The sequence below is a fragment of the Dipodomys merriami genome, unplaced genomic scaffold (genome assembly GCF_024711535.1).
Source record: "Dipodomys merriami isolate MVZ:Mamm:240054 unplaced genomic scaffold, mDipMer1.0.p SCAF_1, whole genome shotgun sequence".
In the NCBI taxonomy this organism is placed as follows: Eukaryota; Metazoa; Chordata; class Mammalia; order Rodentia; family Heteromyidae; genus Dipodomys; species Dipodomys merriami.
In genome coordinates, this window is record NW_027202270.1 from 35,512,783 (window position 1) to 35,527,382 (window position 14,600).

Consider the following 14,600-nt stretch of genomic DNA (forward strand, 5'->3'; position numbering starts at 1 on the left):
AGGAAAAGAAACACACAGATTAAGCATTTCCCAAGATGACACAATAGTAGTAAGTGAGGAAGCCAGGAATCTGACTCCAGAGACAATTTTCCTAAATGTAGAGGATTGTTATTAATCAAAAAGTCAGTAATAAATGAAATATTAAGCTTTGTGCCTAGAGGAATATTTTTAAGATATTTTTGAGTCAACAAGACTTCCTGGTTGGAGGCCAAATGTCAGCAGTGAGGCCTAGAGCAGTTTTCTTCCTCACACAATTCCCCATTTCAGTCCCAAGACTCCAAAAACATAATTTTGGTCCCAGCATTCAAGTAACTTGATTCTTTTTCACAACCTTCCCCCAAAGCTCCTGGGACTCTTTCTAATCTGGTATACCAGCTCATCCTCTGTCTTAGTCTCTACTTCCTTGATTGGGAGCAGAAGAGACATCAAGTCCTTCTTGGGCCTTATTTTGGATAAAAATCACACCTGACTTCAATACTATCCTTAGTCAACTTCGTTTTAGCCAAGATTTGTCTCTTAGGAATTGAGCTAATATCTGCTTAAGTGATTTCACTGAATATTCAGACTGCATGGTCATTTTCTTGCATTAAATTAAAAAAAAACAACAGCTAAAGAACCAGAGGAAACATTGATTGAAACTATAAGGTTGACAGAAATAGAAAGAAAGCTAAAAAGAGTTAATGACATTTGCAATTTTAAATCCCTCTTTTTTTTTTTAACAAGACAGAGTAATAAATATGTAAAGATGTTTTGGTGATGGCCTCAAATATTAAGTCCAATGTAATTATCACTCAGAAGTAAGTTACTGACAATGTATACAGAATCTCAGGTGTAAGTCTTTTATCTATTTTGACATTGAATTTACTGAACTTTGAAGTAACTTGGAATTTTGCTACCTAGATATATTTTTTTCCATAGGAAAATGATTCAGATACCAGCTTTGGAGATAAATCCACCCAAAAATTCCCTGGTAGAACAAACTCCTTTTAGATTTTATTTGTAGATTACAAGGCTGGATTGGATAGAGAATACTTATTGCTTCTATTATAATTATTGACTGAATGTAAAACTATCTTGGGTACTTTGTAAGAAAATAATTCATCTGAGGTGAAGGAGACTTCAGGAGTTAAGTATACAGACTCCACAATCAGAGAGGCTTACACTCCTAGTTCTATGACTGAACAAATCACTTAAAGTGTCTGTGCCTTAATTTACTTATCAGCAAAGTAGATGTAATAATGTCTTCCTGTGCTGGTATTATAAGGATTAATTGAGCTATGACTTGACTCCTTATCTGGTTTAGAATATGAGCAATATAATTGCATCACTATGTATCTATCCTTAGTTTTGAGGGTGGAGTGAAGGATTGATATTACCTTTAGGCTTTGGAGGGGCAGGGAGGAGAGGGTGCAGGTAACTTGGAATGTATGTAGACTTTTGTTAATTAAACCAATAATACCAATGAATTCCCAGTGTTGGTACCATTTGTTCCAAAATAATATCCACACTATAGATAGATGATCTCTTTTTAAATGCCTCTACTTGTCCTGAAAAAGCTTCACATGGAAGATGCTTACAACATAGAGTTTAGTACTACCCTTAGCCCTGGGCCAGTGGAATAATTTTCCTGAATACTACCCCCTACTGAGAATGCCCAGCAATAGCACTCTTTATAGCATTCTTTAAGTGTGAACTTCTCCAGGGATGTTAGGTCCCTAAGCTCAAGAAGAACCTGGAGCTAGTGCTGTTCTTTCCTCTCCAGGTAGTAGGATACTGGAATTTTCTCCCCCATTTGAAGTATTCCTCTGCTGTATTTGGGGCACTGCCCAGAATTCTCTACCCAAAGTTCTCCAAGCCAGTGTGCCAACTCTTAGATTTCCTCTTTTGTCTTTCCTTCTCAGAGGCCAAGACACTATTAATTTTTGCAGCCATCTATCAGATGCAGCTACTTTCAAGGCAAGGTATAATGGTGGAAATTGCACTCTCAGTGCCTGGTGTGTACCCGCTTCTGTGTGAGACTTACAAGAAAGGAGCAGGAAGGACTTAGAGCAGGACAGCCACAGCCAGCTGTCCAAGCCCTGTCATGTAAGAAGTTGAGAATTCTCAAGGCAAACCTATGTATCAGTCCTTTATGAAATTTATTAAAAAGTAGAAGGAGAGAGAGAATGCATTTATTACCTAGTAAATGCTTTAAAAGTATTAATTATGTCCTATTTGGAATAAATGTGTTCCTCTCCTGGGGCCATCAAACATCAGAGGAGGCAGACTGAGTTAGTTGCTTGTTGAAACCTGCTCTTGCTCTGAATGATGTCCTGGTAAAATGAAATCTCAAACACGAGAAGCCAGTTTCTCTTAATCACATCCTGCACTTGAACTTAAGTGTAACCATAGGCACCAATTGCTTTGAAAATAGCCGTATGGGTAGTTGGGTTTAACTATTTTCCAAAAGTAGGCTGTGGATAGAAATATTTTCACTGACATATAATTTTTAAGAGTCAAAATCCCATGACCTTTCCTTCCATGGGCTCCTTTACTTCCCTTTCCCTGAAAACTTTCTCCTTCAAAATATAAGCCCTTTGGGAGATGTGGCATCTGACTTCAAGAGAAAATTTGGAATATAAACAGCTCCCAAGGATTAGTTGATCACTAATCAGATGCAGGGTCAGTTTTCACAGCTTGCTTGTCACCCCTGAACACACAGCCCACATGTAACAGCCCCTCACTTTGTGCTCTTTTGACTACTGAGACTAAAAATAAAAGTCATATCAAATAGCGAAAGCATTTCCGAGGTCAACAGTGTTGACATTTTACATACACACTCTTCATTTTGCCTGCACAGTACATTTAAACAATTCTTAAGCGAAGTGCACCAATAGCTATGTTCATGTTCTAAATTTCTTACAACCTAAGGCCTTCAGAGCAATCACAGTATAGACAATATGCTCACTCGGTCTAACAATAGGAGAAAGAGAAGCCAAGCTTGTTTCTGTCGCATTTCCATTCTCATCTCTAATTTTATTTTTTATTTATGCTATTGTTTGTTGGGAAAGCAAATTATATTGGAGAACTCATTTATATCAACCTACTTATACAAATTTAAGTTTGAAAAGTGAAACGAGGAGCAAGGTGTCGGTTGGCTCACGCCTGTAATCCTAGCTACTCAGGTGTCTGAGATCTGAGGATCACGGTTCAAAGCCAGCCGGGGGACCAAACTGTGAGACTCTTATCTCCAATAAACCACTCAGAAAACCAAAAGTGGCACTGTTGCTCAAGTGGTGGAGTGCTTACCTTGAGCTGAAGAGCTGAGGGACAGCGCCCAGGCTCAGAGTTCAAGCCCCAGGACTGGCAAAAAAAAAAAAAAATTGAAACTACTATTGAAAGTACTATGTACTTTATTGATATGATCTTCTCTCAGTATCCACATATTTTGTTTTAGATAAAGGCGTGGAAGGGAGGTCTTAGATTGCCTTTCATTTTCTTTCTTTTTTTATTGTGTTGGTTGTGGGGCTGGAACTCTGGGCCTGGGCACTGTCCCTCAGCTCTTCAGCTCAAGGCGAGGGCTCTACTGCTTGAGCCACAGCACCACTTCCTGCCTTTCATTTTCATTACTTACTATGGGTCTATTTACTTGGTTCAGATCTTCTTGGTATAGTTTGGGTAAATTGATGTTCTCTAGGAATGCTTCCATTCATCTTAGATTCTCCAATTTGTTGACAAAAAGTTTGTAAAATATTCTCTTATAATATTCTGAATTTTGCTTGTTTCTGTTGCATTTCCATTTTTGTCTCTAATTTTATTTTATTTTATTTATTTATTTTTGGCAGTCCTGGGGCTTGAACTCAGGGCCTGGGTACTGTCCCTGAGCCTCTTTGTGCTCAAGGTTAGCTCTCTGCCACTTGAGCCACAGCCCCACTTCTGGCTTTTCTGAGTAGTTTATTGAAGATAAGAGTCTCACGGGGACTTTATTGCCTGGAGTGGCTTCAAACTGCAATCCTCAGATCTCAGCCTCCTGAGTAGCTAGGATTTCAGGCATGAGCCACCTGTGTCTAATTTTATTTATTTGGGTGAGTTCTCTTCTTTTGTGGTCAGATTTGCTAAAGGTCTATCAATTTTGTTAATTTTTCAAAGAACCAGCTATTTGTTCCATTAATTCTTTCTGTAGTTTATTGGTCTCTAAATCATTTATTTCTGTTTTTTTATTTTTGTTTCCATCCACTGGTTTGGGGTTTGATTTGTTCCTGTTTTTCAAGGAAACTTGAGACGCATCAAGGTGTTAATATGAAATTTCTCCAATTTGTTGAAATAGGCACTCAGAGCTATAAATTTTCCTTTGATTACTGCCTTTGGAGCTAGTCTTTTGTGTATTCATTTATGTTAAATTCCATTTCTCTTCTGATCTCCACAATGATTCAATGATCATTCAGCAATGTGTTGTTCAGTCTACATGAATTAGAGAATTTTCTGTGATAGCTTTTGTTGTTGAGCTCTAATTTTATTCCATTTAGATAGGATGCAGGGAATAACTGCATTTTTTTGGAAATTTGTAATGATTTATTTTTGTGACCTTATATATGATTTATTGTTGAGAAGAATGTATATTCTGATGCAGCTGGGTGAAATATTCTGTAGATGTCTGTTAAGACTAGTTGGATAATGCAATTATTTAGATCTAAGGGTTTTTTTTGTTTGTTTGGTTGGTTTTGGTTTTGGTTTTTATCTGTCATGGGGCTTGAACTCTGGGCCTAGGCATTGTCCCTGAGTTCTTCAGCTCAAAGTGAGTGCTCTACCACTCAGGCCACAGTGTCATGTCCAGATTTTTCTGACTAGTTTTTTGGGGATAAGAGCTGTTGCTTAGCTTTTTGGGGTTTTTTTGTCAATTGTGGAGAAAAGACCGTGAGACTCTTATCTCCACTTGAAAACCGGAAGTGGCGCTGTGGCTCACACGGTAGAGCGCTTGCCTTGAGTTGAAGAGCTGAGGGACAGCGCCCAAGCCCAGAGTTCAAGCCGTACGACCGACAAAAAAAAAAAAGTTTAATGGACTTTCCTGTCTGAACTAGCTTTGAACCACAATCCTCAAATCTCAGCCTCCTGAGTAGGATTACAGGCAAAGTCTGTGTGTGTGTGTGTGTGTGTGTGTGTTGCAGAGTTTCTGCCAGGATGATCTATCCAGAGGTGATGACCATGTGTTCAAGTTGCCAACAGGCAATGTGTTTTTAGGTCAAGGTTTGATGGAGTTGGGTGTTACAACATTTGGTACATACGTATTTAGAATTGTTATAGCTTCCTGTAGGAAAATAATGTAATGTCCTTCTTTGTATCTTCTAACTAATTTTAATTTGAAGTCTATTTTATTGGGTATTAGTATTACTACGCCAGCCTGTTTATGGGGGTCATTTGCTAGAAAGATTTTATTCTAGCCTTTTACTTTGGGAATGTGTTTGTTTTTGTGATTCAGATGTGTATCTTGTAGACAACAGCTGGATGGGACTTGCTTTTTGATCCAACTAGTCAGTCGATGTATTTTAATTGCAGAGTTAAGTCCATTGATAAGGAGAGTAGTAAGACGTGTTTGGTAGCTCCTGCCACATTATACACCTTCCTAGGGGCTATGCCTCATCTATTTTAACTATATTTATCATATTCCCTCATAATAATATTAAGCAAAGTAAGCCAGACCCAAAGAAACATAGGTTACCAGGTTTCCCTCATTTGGGGTAACTACAATGTGCCTAAAAAAAATCTACAAGTAGGTAGGCTGAATGGTAAAAGAAAAAACAAAACAAAACAACAACAACAAAACAGTGGGACATGATAAAGTATACAGATTTCTAAGCATTCATACAGATTGAGACCAAAGGAGGATGTTCTTAGGAGAGGGTCACATAGGTGCAATGGCTATGTATATCTGGTCTGTATAATTTGGGGGTGTGGAGTGGGGGGAAGGATAGTAGGAAAACAATGTTAACTTACTTCTGTAACTGTATCCCCTCTGTACTTCCGTTGACAATAAAACAAAATAATACTTATTAAAATGAACTTCAGGAAGTGGAAACAAGAGGTTTTGTTCTTCGTGTTTTTGTTCTCATTCCCTTTTGCCTTGTTTCTTCATTTATCTATCTTTGGGAGCATAAGGAGGTTACACATAAATGGTGGGACAATGGGTGAACAAATGCAGCAGGGGGACTCACTAGATACTATCCAAATGAACTATCCAAATTGTGGGTGGGGACAGTAGGAAAACACTGGGAGAGAATAAAAGGAGTGACAGTGTTAAAAAAGAACTGTACTCTTTATCTGACTTGTGTAACTAGAGCCCCTCTGTATATCTTCTTTACTATAACAATAAATGAATAAAAAATTAAAAAAATTCTGTGATGTTGATATGAGACTGTTCAGTGTTAAGTTACTATTTTCCCAAAATGTAGATAAATTTAATCAGTGAAATAGCACCTGCAAATGACTTTCAGAATCATTGCAGTCTTATTCAAAAAAGTTATACAGAGATGATCAAATATAAGATAATTATATATTCAACCCTTTTTCTTTTTGTCCCAGTTACTTCCTTTGATGGCATAAAAATAAACCGGGCACCGGTGGCTCATGCTCACCTGTAATCCTAGTTACTCAGGAGGCTGAGATCTGAGGATCAAGGTTCAAGCCGGCCTGGGTAGTAACGTCCATAAGACTCTTGAAAACTGGAAGTGACACTGTGGCTCAAATGGTAGAGTTCTTGCCTTGAACTGAAGAGCTTTAGGGACAGCGTCCAGGCCCAGAGATCAAGCCTGACAAACGATTTTTTAAAAAGGCATAAATGTACTCATGAAATACCTCCTTAATCATTTCTTAGTTTTAATCATTATTTAAATTGTATCACAATAATATTATCTTTATCGATACATCCTGATTTGTGTCACTGCACAACAGTATTTTGAAGCTGCAACTATTCTAGTCTATTGCTTGGTTATTGCCTTCAGAAAGTAATCTAATTGAGCAACTAAGAGCTGCCCAAGATGGTAGCACAGTATTTTTAAATAGTGTTCATAGTAAGGTATATGTGCTATTTTTAAAATGTCATTGCAATGCCTGCTTTCTGTATTCTTGCCAGTGTTTAATTTGTACATGCATTTGCAGAAGGCTGCTGGACACTGAAGATGAGCTTAGTGACATTCAGACTGATTCAGTCCCCTCGGAGGTCCGGGACTGGTTGGCTTCTACCTTTACACGGAAAATGGGGATGACCAAAAAGAAACCTGAGGAAAAGCCAAAATTTCGAAGCATTGTCCATGCAGTCCAAGCTGGCATCTTTGTGGAAAGGTAAGGAAATGTGTGTGTCAGCACAACAAAATCTGAAAGGTAACAAATATGTTCACAATATTAAAACTATGGAAAACCTATAGTTTACCTACTGAGGAAAAGGGCTTCTTAATTATAACAGAAAGAAAAAGGTGTGGGAGTTTGTTATAAACTCGCTTATTTTTTTTAAAAAAACAACAAAACTAAAGGCTTTTGTTTTAAAAATAATTAGAACACATTCGGCTGTTATAGAACTAACCTTGTCTGGATCAAGTGTAATATATACTACAACATGAATTCTACTATGGGTTAGCAATCTACTTTACAGTCAGTGGGCATTTTTTGCTTCTCTATCTTACCTTTATGTTATGAGAAAAAGGTTTTGGTTGTTGTTTCCACTTTTAAGGGTTTTGTTTCATTTGGTTTTGGCTTCAGTTTCTGTATGTGGTTGTCATTTGACATTTCTGTCAATGAAATGAGTGCACCCCTACTCCATACCACTAGAGTCAAATCACCAGCTCCCAATGTGAAACACATAGTTCTATGACCCAATTTTCCTTTCTTTTAATTTCTAAGAGCACAATTTACTTTTCATTCTAGGAAACAAGATGTTTCATTACAAAAAGTACAACGAAAGACCCAAAACAAAAAAAAAAAAACAATAAAATTGAGAAGTAGATATCAGAAATCTCTTCGATTAAAAATAATTACATTGTTGTATGTCAAAAAGTTTTGTAAAATAATTTAGCATTTCAGAAACATAGGAAATCATGGAATGGATACATTTTTGTGTATATACTAGGCATGACTTACAACAAAAGGAACAATGGGGGAAGGATACTTGGGTTTCTAAACTGTGAATAAGAGTATATTACAAGAATAATTTTAAGATGTAACCACAATATATGAAGCCTCTAAGATCTTGTGTTGTGGAGATATCATCTAAAATACTTGATTATTGAAGTTGTTTTGCAGATTTCTTAGCCATATATAATGGGCTTATGTAAAAGAACCTTAAAAATGAATAGTCTGACTAGCTTGATTATACCATAATCCTATTCTAATTCTACTGCGTTTGCCCATAAATCTGAGGCGAGAAACCAAGCTGAGACAAAGAACATCTGAGATAAGAACTTAAAAAATAAAATAAAATGAATTTAACTGCATGTGTAACAGTTACTGATTTTAAAATATCTAAATAGTATTTCAGGAAGTCAGTAAGAGAATCTCAAATGAATGAATATATTTTATTTTCTGCAGCAATATATATATATATGTGTGTGTGTGTGTGTGTGTGTATATATATATATATATGTATCTTCTTTAAGAATATAGTGTAGAACTTCCCAAACTGAAAAAAAAATGTAAACAGTGCATGAAAACCAAGACAATCTGCATTTCCATTGAGAATATATATTGTATTCACAAAATGCTTTGTTAAATGGCAACTTCTTTGTACAAGTTCTTAAAGATAATTAAAAATGGGGGCTGGGAAGGTGGCTCAGTGGTAGAGTGCTTGCCTTGCATGCACAAGGCCCTGGGTTCAATTCCTTAGCACCACATAAACAGAAAAAGCAGAAAAAGCACTGTGGCTCAAGTGGTAGAGTGCTAGCCTTGAGGTGAAGAGCTGAGGGACAGCCCAGGCCCAGAGTTCAGGCCCCACAACCGACAAAAAAAAGAAAGAAAAGATCTTAAAATGATGCACTAAGAAAAATAGTTAAGAAGAACTCATGAAAATAATATTTGCAGCCTAAATTTCCATTTCTTTTTGTGCTACCGAAACCAATCAGCTTATAGAAATAGCAAAATGTACATGAAGCAACTAAATTTTAGTCAATCTTTTTTTTTTTTTTTTTTTTTTGGGTCCGGTTGTGGGGCCTGGACTCTGGGCCTGGGAGCTTTCCCTCAGCTCTTCAGCTCAAGGCTAGCGCTCTACCACTTGAGCCACAGCATCACTTCCGGTTTTTTTCTTTTTGCTTATGTGGTGCTGAGGAATCGAACCCAGGGCCTCACGCATGCAAGGCAAGCGATCTACCACTGAGCCACCTTCCCAGTTCCATAGAAACTAAATAATATGTCTCCTATACTTTTAATAGATGGAATATTGATTCAGAGTAGTGAGCATTTTCCACTGAGTTTAGATGCAGAGAATTTTCTTATATTGATCATTTTCATGAATATATATATGTAAATTATGATGTTGTCCAGGAATTTTGGGTGGGTGGAGAGGAAGTCTGAATACAAATTATATGCTTGCTTTAATTAATTAAATTAAATTATCATAAGTTAGTCTTTCAGACTTTATTAGTAAGGCTCTGAGGTATTCAACATAGTTGTTAAAAATACTTTATGTAAACAAAGTAATTATTGTGTTCTAATATATAAAACTTTATTTCAAAACACTAAAAAATTAAATAAATACTAAACAAATTATTTACTCCCAAGAATTTTGGAGGAATCATGAATCTTACAGGGTATCAAATAAAAACTATCTGGGCTCGAGTGATACATAGAGGTGTTCTTATATTTGATATGTCATTTTGGTTGCCCAGGATAAAATGAAGAGTAAAATTACTGATTAATAAAAAGTATTTTTGTTATTATGGAAATGAGAACATTTTCTTTCTAAATTCTTTTTATTAAATAACTTTGACATTTTGAGAAAACTTACAAATTTTTGTCAATATAATCTCCTCTTAAGAACAAAAGGGAAACAGTGTAAATTCTAATGATGGTATGTGTTCCTTCCTAAATTTCCATTTTTCAAAAAAAGAAGAGAGAAAAGAAAGAAAGAAGAAAGGAAGGAAGGAAGAGAGGTAGAATGAAAGAAAGAAAGAACAATGAAATGAACAGAAATCAAAAGAGAGAAAGGAAAGGAGAGAGAATGAAAGAAGAGTAGGAAGAAGAGAGTGAGAAAGAAAAGAAAGAAGGAAAGGAAGGAAAGAAGGAAGAAAGAGAAAGAAAAGGAAAGGGAAGGAAGGAAGGAACGAAGGAATGAAGGAAAAAGAACAATCTATAAAAGGAACTTGGTCATGGTACTCAGTTTCCAATTTATATTTTGACTTATAAATGGACAAAACAAGAATACACTGCTGTCATCTATATGGTAGCATTAAAGAAAGTGCTCTTTAAATATGCAAAGTAGCCTCTATCTTTTAATTAAATGAAGTATAGGGTAAAGTATACTTACGTGGAAGCTAAAATCACTTTGCAGTGTGTTTGTGAGTATGCAAAATGCTATTAATAACTGTCACACTGTAGAAAGACATAAGGTGGCTATAATTATTTTCACCACAAAGGGAATATATAGCTAATGATATAAAATAAACAAGTCAAGTATAATCTTTTCCTTTATTTCTAAAAATAACATTAAACAAATAAAGTTTACATATATATATATATATATATATATATATATATTTGTCTTTTTTAGGATGTACAGAAAAAGCTACCATGTGGTTGGCTTGGCATATCCAGCTGCTGTCATTGTAACATTAAAGGTAAAATACTTTTAATTATTCTTTTCATTCACTTTTTCATTTATGAAATAGTCATTTAAAAAATCATCTTAGCCTCAGTATTGAGACAGGGCCTAGAAGAAAATCACTCTTTTTCATAATCTGCATATTGGAACCTCAAAATTATTTTAACCAGTTACAAAATATAATACATCTCAAACCATGAGATACATGAAGATTAACTTGCCAGTATATTTGTGTGTGTGTGTGTGTGTGTGTGTGTGTGTGTGTGTGTGTGTGTGTGTAATATCTTTATCTTCATGTTTTATTTAGGTAGATTTTTAATTCCATTTTAAGATGGCACTTTTACTTGTCAAGATATACACATTTGTTTTCATGTATCATGACAGCATTAAATTAATTATAAAAGAGATATTTTAGTCTATGTTGAAAGTACAAAAATTATATAGAAGAAAATTATTTAGAACCTAAGGTAGGTTGAAGGAAATGCAATATAAAAGGTAAAATTAAGAAACAACATGTAGCCTGACACTGGTGGCTTATACTTGTAATCCTAGCTACTCAGGAGGTTGAGATCTGAGGATCAAGGTTCAAAGCCAGTGTGGGCAGGAAAGACTATGAGACTCTTATCTCCAGTAAACCACTAGAAAACCAGAAGTGGTGCTGTGGTTCAAGTGGTAGAGTGCTAGTATTGAGCTGAAGAGCTTAGGGACAGCACCCAGGTCCAAAGTTCAAACCCCATGACCGAACTAAAAGAAAAAAGAAAAAGAAAAAAGAAAAGAAAAGAACAAGAAATTGATCATCTCTTTGGCTTTTCCTGAGATGACCCTATCCTGAGGTATAGTGTCATATGTATTAGAAACAATGAGAGTTGAAGCTGAAATGACAAAGTTGTGGACCCTTTTCTCTCACTTTGTGTGTGTGACATTCATGAACATATGATGCTAAATGTTGTTAGACACTTTGTCAGGTCAGCCTTTTAAATGCCTTTCTTTCTCAGTTTGGTTGTGGGAACTCAACTTTGCCTCCTAAAACAAAGCATCCAATAAAGCAATTGGATTGCTTTATTCAGATGTATTATACCCTTTAACTATGTTAGATTTATATTGCTTATTTTTATGTTTTAGTTTTCTTTTTAGTGCCTTCTTCATTTATTTTCTCTGTTGCATATTAGATGTAAATCTTACTAACTTAAAAAGGTAGATCATTTTTATTGGATGCATTTAAATATATATTTGTACAACTACAACAACAAAAAAAACCTGTCACTGAAGTGTCATATAAGGCTATACCAATTACTCCTCCATTTTTTGTGAAATGCATTTTCTATTTTTCTCATATATGTTCAACTGTTACATATTTCTCATTTTATTTATTTAAAAATCTTTGTTTAAAAACTAAATATCTTGTTAGACAAGAACCTAGTAGTTTTTCTAAAACGTAGTTTAGTTAAAACATATGAACAAAAGATTGGAAAAAGGAAATTCCTCCAAGGAAAGGATATTTTAATTAAATCATTTATTCTCTGAAAAGCATTGTCTTGTTTGTTCAGTCTGCAGCATCTGCAGTCATTTACAAATGTAAATCATCCTTGTTTATGAAACTCCCTCAGAAACAGAGAGCTGACACCTTACTCAGTTGGAAACCCCCAGTTGGAATTGTAAATAGCAATCTTAAAATTCTGAACTAACTTTTCCATGTTAGCTTTGGAGTTTGATAAAGATTGCTTGGCCTCCTTTGGGATTTACTAATGGTAAAAAAATTTTCCTAACTGAATGTTCAGAAAAGATTTTCAATTTAAAAGGGATAAACCAAGTGTTTGGGCATCCATCTGAAGACAAGTGTAGAAATTTCACAATGCCATACAAGTACAGCAAGAAATACTTCTTTGCTGATTAAAACTACCATTAGAGGCTGATCACTATTTCTTGCAAAAGAGTCATTTTTAAAAGCAAGTTTTGGAATACTATTGATCAGATTTCACCAGTCTAGTTTACCATGTTATAGTACATAGCATTGGCTTTCAGAAGAAAGATAATTTTTTAATTATTTTTTAAATAAGTTTTTTATTGTGAGAGTACTGTACAGAGGAGGGGTTACAGTTACATGAGGAAGGTAATGAGAACATTTCTTATTAAGCATTGTTGTCTCCTCCTTTGTTTTCCCCTTCCCATCCCTTTGCTCCCATCTCCACAACTATACTCCTCCCTACCCTCCTACACACCCCTTCCCCCCCACTTCCCCACCCCTGCCTAATTTGTAAAGTTCCTTTTTCGACATGGAGTCTTGTACATCTTGTTGCAATGGGTCAATTTGTGTCCCTGTTTAATGGTGAAAATTTTTAAATAATGAAATTCGGAACACTCACTGCTTAAATGCAAACTGTCCCTTTACTCTTCAGTACTAAACCTGTTGTTTCAACCTTAGAATGCTTTTACTAAGAGCTCAGTCCATTCTTAGATGCCTGACATAATACAATACTTGATTTTAGCACCGAATAGAGTACTTCTTTCCATTTTTTAAAAAAGCAACATTGTGATTTAATTGAAGAGGTTGGGATATTTACCTGCAGTGGTTGCATATCTCTGCTTACTGCCTCATCTGCCACTGTTACTGATTTTCTACAGGTCTTCCTGCTTTCCTAGGGAATTTCAGGAAAGGGCAACTTTTCTGTTCTTCAGTACCAAGATCCACTTCTTTTTTTCACCATCTGTTCCTTGAGAAACATAAATGAGGCAGCCTGGGTCAGAGTAAGTGATCAGGAAGTAAAATACCTCTCACTGTCTATGTATCCTATAAGAAGATAGGTGATATCAAATCTTTAAACCAATTCTGAACTATTTCAAGCAATGCAGCATTTGAGTAGGTGAAAAAAATGGGGGGCTCTCTTCTCTCTATCCTCGCCTTCTTGTCATGCACCTTAAAATGGGACCCATTCTGGGAAGCTGACTTACGGCAGGAACTTGTAAACAGTAAAGGTAAAGACCACATTATAGTGTGTTCATTCCATCAATGTATTAAGCCTAACACATTTGAATTCTGGTCAAATGTAGTTCGATATGCTGAACTGAAATACCACCTGCTGGATGCACAAGGCTTAATCCTTAAAATAATGTTCACAAAATACAATAGAACTATGTAATCTTCTACCTAAAGTATTTACTCTTTTTATTTTCTTTATAGGATGTTGATAAATGGTCTTTTGATGTATTTGCCCTAAATGAAGCAAGTGGAGAACATAGCCTGAAGTTCATGATTTATGAACTGTTTACCAGATATGATCTTATCAACCGCTTCAAGGTCAGAGACATGGAAAAATGTAAAATGCTCTTAAAATGAATTGCTTTAGATTGTTTCTAGTTAGCAGGTCACAGCCTAGGAAGGTTTTCTACCATATCCTACCCCTCCATGACTTATCTACATATCCATTTGGAGAACATTAGACCATGAGAATCTGACTCCAAATAAAATGCTGACATCCCCCCACTTGTATGTAGAATACTCATCAAGAGACCGGAAGGTATGTCCTGAAGAATGGTAGCTCTTCATAGTTCCTAAAACACTGAATGAACTTTATTGGTAGTTCTCTTCCTTCCTTCCTTCCTTCTTTCCTTCCTTCCTTCCTTCCTTCCTTCCTTCCTTCCTTCCTTCCTTCCTTCCTTTCTTTTCTTTCTGTCTGTGTCTGTCTTTCTTTCTAGAAAGAGTCTCACTATGTATGAGAATTTAGGCTTCCCTGAATTTTCTGTCCTCCTACCTCAGCCTCCCAAGTGCTAGGATTATAGGCATGTGCTACCCATTATGGCTTATTGACAGCTTTTCCTAAGCTGA

The 14,600-nt window shown here is 35.8% G+C and overlaps 1 protein-coding gene and 1 long non-coding RNA gene across 9 annotated transcripts in view; one reads left to right on the forward strand and one right to left on the reverse strand.

The window, feature by feature from the left end:
• Positions 1 to 14,600, forward strand: part of Pde1a (phosphodiesterase 1A) — a 362,766-nt gene that overhangs the window by 297,739 nt on the left and 50,427 nt on the right. For all 7 annotated transcript variants that reach the window (XM_070019653.1, XM_070019652.1, XM_070019669.1 and 4 more), the window contains 3 exons: positions 7,132 to 7,314; positions 10,727 to 10,793; positions 13,956 to 14,072. In XM_070019653.1, the coding sequence (XP_069875754.1) occupies positions 7,132 to 7,314; positions 10,727 to 10,793; positions 13,956 to 14,072 (367 nt within the window). The remainder of the gene's footprint in view (positions 1 to 7,131; positions 7,315 to 10,726; positions 10,794 to 13,955; positions 14,073 to 14,600) is intronic.
• The window catches only part of LOC138825287 (uncharacterized), a 28,538-nt gene that overhangs the window by 9,442 nt on the left and 4,496 nt on the right, over positions 1 to 14,600 (reverse strand). The window contains exons 2-3 of one of the 2 annotated variants that reach the window (XR_011371388.1): positions 13,339 to 13,488; positions 6,609 to 6,782 (exon numbers count right to left, since the gene is read on the reverse strand). This is a non-coding gene — a long non-coding RNA (uncharacterized lncRNA). The remainder of the gene's footprint in view (positions 1 to 6,608; positions 6,783 to 13,338; positions 13,489 to 14,600) is intronic. The other variant, XR_011371389.1, reaches the window with a different exon arrangement.